The sequence below is a fragment of the Alosa sapidissima genome, chromosome 15, assembly GCF_018492685.1.
Source record: "Alosa sapidissima isolate fAloSap1 chromosome 15, fAloSap1.pri, whole genome shotgun sequence".
NCBI classification, from domain to species: Eukaryota; Metazoa; Chordata; class Actinopteri; order Clupeiformes; family Clupeidae; genus Alosa; species Alosa sapidissima.
In genome coordinates, this window is record NC_055971.1 from 11,193,216 (window position 1) to 11,200,259 (window position 7,044).

Sequence of the window (7,044 nt, forward strand, 5' to 3'; positions counted from 1 at the left end):
TAAGAGGTCATCTGTGCATTGAGCATAAAAAAAATCATTGTGAGCGGGCACTCTTCAAAACGGACGATACAAGGTAGCTGTACAAATACAAACACTGATGTTGCAATTAGTTGCTATCATCAATAACAGAATGGTTACAATGTGATTTCTCAAAAGTTTTAAATTAAAATAGATAGATCGTCATCGTGGTGCTGTACTGTATATTAGTTTGCTAAGATCGCTTTGCTCAGAACTCAGAAGCACAGTACTGGTATATGAGGAGGATGGTAAGGAGACTGCTGTTTTCAACAGTTGCTTTCACCATCAAAGAATTGTAACAAATGTGATTTCTCAAAAATGTTTTTATAATTAATTTAAATTACAGCATAGCCAAAATCTTTTTTACCTTCATTGATCTCAATGGGTATGAGGGGACAAATCCATCAGAGGACCATATCCTCCTGAGAACCAAGAAAAAAGATTGTCCAACAATTTCTTTTTTGTTGTGATTTACTTTCTATTTAGGATTAAAAAAACATCTTACTTTTTATTTTAAATTTTATAGCATGTCCCCTGTGGGTGACAAAAGAACCGTTTTAGTATGAAAATGTAGCCATGAAAATAGACAAAAATGGACTATGCTTTTAGTGGTATTAAATTAAGGTTATTTATCCTTCTAGACTACTTTATTTGCCTTTTTGGACAGTTGTATTTCTTTTTTCTGGATTGTTCATTTCATTTTCATGTTTTTATTTCATCTGTTTCACTCACTCATCACCTGAGAGCTTCAAATCTGCCCCCCCCCCCCATTCATCCTATACAAATGATCTCCTAAATTTCCCCAAAAAATCAAAATATTTTGGTCCTGGTGTCCATTATAATGGACATTCATAAAGTCACTATTATTTCAAAATGTAAATAACTTAACTTCTTTCAAAATTAATCATATGATTCCTGACATTTTCATTAACAAGACCATATATTGCCATCATAATGAATGCTTAATAAGAAGACACTATTTGACTTGTCTCTCCTTCAATAAAATGTGCTTGTTTTGATGTCAACCATTTTTGAGAACAAGAAAGAGGAGGTTCCCAGCAACCCAGGCAATGATATATCCTTAGAAAGCCCGGGATGTCCTCTTTAAAAGACCACAGGAATTGATAGAATAGCTCAAAGAGGTAAAGGGGTATGCATCTAGAACTTATGTCCACTACAGAGGACATAGGTCCATGGATTGGGTCTCAGGAGGATATATCAAAATTTTGGCTAAGTCCCCTCAATCTGTCAGTCAACTGCAGCTTTAAATTGTTGTTGAGGTTACAACACCCCAGGAAGAGAATAGCATTGGCCAAGGAAAAGACTTAACGCGTCTCAAACATTAGGACATAATGGTGATGCAGTGGTAATATTGCGATAAACTATGATTAATCTGACTGTATAAAATTAAGAAATTGGCCTTGAATAATTACTTCTTCCTTAAATTAAGAAAAAAAATATTGAATCCATTTTAAGATGAGTCTGAAACATAACAAACTGTGGAAAAGGTGAAGCGCTGTGAATTCTTTCCGTATGGACTGTATACAGGGGCGGACTGGGACCAAAAATCGACCCTGGCATATTTGGCCCAAGCGGCCCTCAAATCGGTTGGGCACACCTAATTAAATACAAAATCTTTGCATTACCCTTAAATATGCATATATTGTCAACTGTCATGGAGCACTGAAAGTGATGTAGGCCTCATTGGTTATCTCTTTGACTGATCAGACGTAGGCATGGAACATATGATCTCCACATTCAAGTAGGCTAACGAGCAATTATTAAAGAGTTTCTGCTTGACTTCAAAGTATCATTTCAAATTATTCAATGGGCTACAATTGACAGCAGCACCAAAAATTACTGAAGCCTATGTGTAAAGAGTTAAATTACCCAGATTGTCTTATATGACATTAATGTAATTTATACCAGTTATCACTGTAGGACAACTGAAACAACACAAAATAAACAGGGCTGTTGGAAATATTTTATTCCTGTAGGCTATACTACCTACCTACATTGCTGGTACATTTTGGAAAAGTACCGCTACATGAACTAATTATCTTTAGTGTCTTCCAGTAGCCTATCGTATAGGCTACTGTAGCTTAGTTGGCTTGTTCATGACGTGACGTTTTGTAACCTACATTTCCGTCAGTCTAGTCTTTTAGCCCTTCTTTACCATGATAACCCTTCCCAGATAGAACCCTTCTCTACTTTGAGAGAACCACCACTCATGCCATCGATGTTGAATTTGGGGCGTCTGACGGAAACTGATCAATCTGACCAACAATTAACGTCGATTTGACACTATATTTTGCTGTCCGGGTTCGCAAATCATTCATTTAGAAAATTTAAGTTGTGCTTTTTGTTAGTTTTATTCACAGCACGGCCTTACTATGTTATCATTAGGCTACAATATCATTAGCCTACATTATCGCAATTAATAAGCCATCAGCATGGCATCCTCCGTATGGCCCACTGTCCCTGACCCGTCCGCTGCAACTAGTGCTGATGTATGGGAGAGGCCAAATAATTAAAGGTTTAAGCAAAAAAGGACACCACCCATACAGCTGGACTGAGCGAGCGACCCAACTGGGCAGCAAAGATTCTAGAGTGCTCCGCTCTAGAATCTTTGCTGGGCAGCGCGTCACTATCCGTCACCATCCAGCTGAACATGTCGGTAACCCATCACGGTGCTATCCTTTCAAACATTTGAATAATAATAATAATAATAAACTTTTCTAAAACGGTTACTACATATACCATATAACTTTATTTTTATGATATGCAAAATATCATAAAAATAAAGTTACAACAACGACAAATTTAACGATTTATTCATAGATAATCATTCATTGTTTCACCAAGAAATAGCATGAAACCTAGATAATGCATTTGACCTGTAACGTCATGAAGTCTAGAATTTTGCAGAAATTCCATTCTAGAACGCGTGCAAAGTATAAATTTAAGAAAAATGCACTTTTCCGATCAGTTGCTCTTGGACAACACATTGACCAGACGCATTTTGACTGCTCTCCAACGACTTTGAGATCTTGATCTTCTGCTAATTACATTTTGCTATTTCTGTCTCCAGCAAGCTTTACAACCTACTGCTAATTTATATTTTGTTCATTTAAAGTTTGATAACTGTCAATTAGGCTACTTGGTCCATCAGGTTAAACCTATCGGCTAGTCTAGGCTAAGAAACTTAGCAAAGTTAGCTATAATCAAATTCAATAGGCACAAGATTGTTGGGTTTGTTTGTTTTTAAATTGTTGCAGTTTATTTTTATATTTTTAATGGCGTCACGTGATAACCTCTTCGCTAGATTAGGATTTCGCCCAGTGGTCTGCACAGCAGGCCTGACTGCGACAGCAGTGGGCGCTGTTTTTCTGTTTTCCAGGTGGCGGAAGGAGACTGCCGAGATCGGCACCCAGACGGACTGGGAAACAGCTGAGGCTTCGACCCAAGCCGGCTGGGAAACGGCTGACGCTGGGACCCAAGTACTGTGGGAAACAGCAGAGGCTTCGACCCAAGCCGGCTGGGAAACGGCTGATGCTGGGACCCAGGCCAAATGGGAAACGGTGGAGGCTGGCATTCAGGCAGAATGTCAGAGGGCTGAGGCAGGTGTCCAGGCGGTACAGGAGACGGCTGTCTCTGCAACCCAGGCTGTGTGGGAGACCGCGGAGGTCGGAACTCAGCCGGACTGGACAGACGGTAACTATTGAATGTGTTAGGTATATTGTAAATCAAACATCAGGTTAACTACCCTGTAATCTAGTCGGATAAGATAAACAGTTGTGCGCTTTGTTAACTTATAGAGATCACTCTTTTAAGGTTGTTTTATGAAAAAATAATTGGAATTCTTTAAACATTTGATTCATATCACAGGGTTCATCCTTGTGGACACTGTCGCACCCCAGGTGGTAAGCAGGCATTTGTTTGTCTTTGTCTTTTGGTTTAGCACTCTACTGATTACTTTGAGCAATAAAACCCAAATGTAGGCTACAACAGCAAGTTTTAACCAGTTTTCTGTTTTATAGGTCACTCTGGATGGCGTGGATGGACAGCTGCAGCCGTCTGGGGTATTTAATCAATTTGATTTTGACAAGGGTGCTGATATTTGTAATTCTTCATCAACCACCTAACAAAGAACAGAAATATCCAAATGTATCCAAATGACCAAGTGAAGCCAGTTCAAAGTGTGTCTGCCTTACTGAAAATGTATAATGTTTTGTGAAATTGCAGTGGGATGTCCAGACCCTGCTTCGTTACACCATGGTGTACAGATCGTCCACCCTGTTCTTCTGCGGTCCTGTGGTATGCACATACACCATTTTGAAAATGTTTAGATATCATTGTGGATATGAATCCATCTAGAATGTTCTTGTCTCCTTCCCACATGTTGTCTTGTATCCAGATGGTCGGAGAGAGGCGGTGCTCAGGGGAGACAGTGGAGGGATCTCTGAGGACGCAGTTCTGGTTCACCGCTGATGAGAACTGTGTGCTTGATGCAGAGGTAACTAAAAAAAGATAATATTGTATTACTTATTATTGCATTGTATTACTTATGTATTACAATTGGCTTTAGTTGATCAAGACATAAAGCGGTCTTTTACTGTTTACTCAGGGCAACCGTGACACCTACACCACCACTGATGCTGCAACCATCATCGAGGTAGAGATGGTGTTGATTTGGCTGAAGAGGAATTACTGAGCTACCAGTCCTCTTGCCTTTACATACCAGTAGCTGTGTGGAGATCATTCATTCATTTAAAATTTATCCTTATTTTCTTTTTCTAGTGGCGCTGTAGTGAGGTCGTCCGTGCAGTGTCTTACCATGAGCAAGAGTCCAAGTTGTTGGTTCTCATGGATGGAGTTCCGGTACAAACTAGTTTTAATTATGATCAAATTATCTTTTTACATTTTGTGCTAACAGATGGAGCAGGTTTTAATTTTTCACATACAATGATATGGTCTCCAATCAGGTCATCCAAACATCCAAGACCTACAAGCGGGTGACCTTGTCTGCCAACGGATCACTGGTGAGCTCAGAGAGGTCCGAAACCACCTCCGTCCCGGCCCCTGTGGTCCCTGACCCGTCTGCTGATGGTGCTGCTGGTGCTGCTGACGCCTCTGGTCCCACTGACCCACCTGGTGCTGACGCCTCAGCTGCTGCTGACGACACCCAGAGCTCTGCCCAGGTAATTTTGAGCACTCGTGTTTAACTCAACCAACCACCGACAGAAAGGTATCTTCTATGTTGTTTAGTTGCTGTTTAGACCAGCTGAATTTGCCTCACCATGCTGACGATTTGTAAATGAATATCTGTAATGGTAGGGATCAGAGGACAGCTGCCTCCTGCCTGAGGCTCGGGAGGTGCCCTTCATCTTGTAAGTACGGTTCAGCCCTTCTCACATGCAGTATACACTTCTCCCTTGGGTTTGGGTATATGAGCTTTAGCTTGAACGGGTCACCTGAGCAGAGTTTACCTCATATGGTTACTGACAGCCCAGATAGTCCATTCAAACTGTCTGGAAATGCACTAACTACATTTTTTACAAAAAAACAGCAACTTCTTCCAGTCCAAGAACCTGGAGGACTTCTCGACCAGACTGACAGCCCTCAGGCAGGCCTTCACCGTGAGTAGTTCATCTCTTCTGTGCAGGAAAGATGTGCGTGTGGATAGTGACAGCGATTCCTTAACAAAACCCTGTCCTGTCTCCATCAGATCCTACTCAGCGACGCCCAGCAGTGCAACTACGCCAGCGTTGCTGTGAGGATGATCCTGCGGAACCTGGCCACACTGAATGGGAGGGTATGCGCTATATCTGACATCTGTGTTATACATGTAGATAATGTGCCCATCCTGATGGTTGATACATACTGTAAGCATTTACAACCTATCTCATTCTCACCTTTATCTTTCCTGTAGGATGCGGATCTCTTTCAGCGGGCCTTTGATGACCTGGTGGCCTACGTCCAGAACCCGGAGAATGCCCTGAGCATTCAGGTGGAGCTTCTAGAGGCGAGGGTATGTTAGCATTATAAACTCATAGCACAGACACATCTCTTGTATAGATGTATAATTCATGTCGTGTTTCTGTTTCAGATCCACTACATCAATGTGCTGGACATCGTGTTCGAGTTGGTGCTGTTTGGCATGTTTGATGTGGCTCAACGCCAGCTGGTCCCTGTAAGCAACGCTACACTTTCCGTGCCTGTTGTGACGCATTTCATTGTGTTGTGATGCCTAACTGACCCTGTTTCTCTCTATTCTCTCCCCCATAGCGGGTGCAGGGTGGGTTCATGGACCGACTGCTTGCAGTGGTTCATGCCTTCCTGCCCTTTGAGGCCTGTTCACCAGCTGCACATCAATATTGGCAGATGCTGCAGGTAAGTACTGACCGCACCCTGAGAACATTTTCCTGTGATCTACTCCAAAAGTGTAATACTAACCGGTATATTGGTTTGTAGGCGGACGTCCGGGCGTTCCTGGAGGAGGTGTTCTCTCTGGACCTCAGTGTCTACAGCCGTCTCCAGGCCCTCGCCGACGGGCTTTTCAGCTGTCTGGAGCGCCGGGTGGACCAGCTGCTGAGCACGCTCCCATCGCCCTAATATCCTTTTTAATACTCTCGATAAAATCAATATAAAAAAAATGATATAATACAGTAATATATTACAAAGTCAATGTCTTAACACCTACCCTCTATGCCCCCCCCCCCCCCCCCCCCCCTCTTTACAGATGCTACCTGTTGCAGTTTAGTTGGGGCCTACCAGTACCTTCCTGAGGACTAAGTACATCCAAGGACACCTGGAGGATCTGAAGACTCCTGGAGACATCTGAGGACACGACACCTGGACATCTGAGGACACGACATCTGAGGATGTTGCCACACCATGCCGTGGACCTGGACACACCATGCAGAGCGCACGCACACGCACGCACACACACACACACACACAGAGACTGCACACACTTTAATAACTGCATACCTTTTTTTCCCCCAATAAATCAGTCATATTGAA

General features: G+C 42.3%; 1 protein-coding gene across 1 annotated transcript; it reads left to right on the plus strand.

Annotated features, from left to right (window-relative positions):
- Positions 1 to 3,024: 3,024 nt before the first annotated feature.
- Positions 3,025 to 7,044, plus strand: LOC121684595. The gene is made up of 15 exons (XM_042064655.1): positions 3,025 to 3,732; positions 3,907 to 3,941; positions 4,059 to 4,100; positions 4,264 to 4,335; positions 4,436 to 4,534; positions 4,646 to 4,693; positions 4,819 to 4,899; positions 5,004 to 5,219; positions 5,356 to 5,408; positions 5,588 to 5,657; positions 5,747 to 5,833; positions 5,951 to 6,049; positions 6,128 to 6,211; positions 6,307 to 6,411; positions 6,493 to 7,044. Exons 1-15 carry the CDS (start codon positions 3,315 to 3,317, stop codon positions 6,631 to 6,633), a joined length of 1,650 nt encoding a protein of 549 aa, XP_041920589.1. The 5' UTR covers positions 3,025 to 3,314; the 3' UTR covers positions 6,634 to 7,044.

Bases quoted from the DNA above. Each gene is read 5' to 3' on its own strand.
- LOC121684595 (XM_042064655.1), top strand. From the start codon at position 3,315: ATGGCGTCACGTGATAACCTCTTCGCTAGATTAGGATTTCGCCCAGTG. The intron at 6,050-6,127 runs GTATGTTAGCAT...TTTCTGTTTCAG, and splicing joins TGGAGCTTCTAGAGGCGAGG to ATCCACTACATCAATGTGCT. The intron at 6,212-6,306 runs GTAAGCAACGCT...TCTCCCCCATAG, and splicing joins CTCAACGCCAGCTGGTCCCT to CGGGTGCAGGGTGGGTTCAT.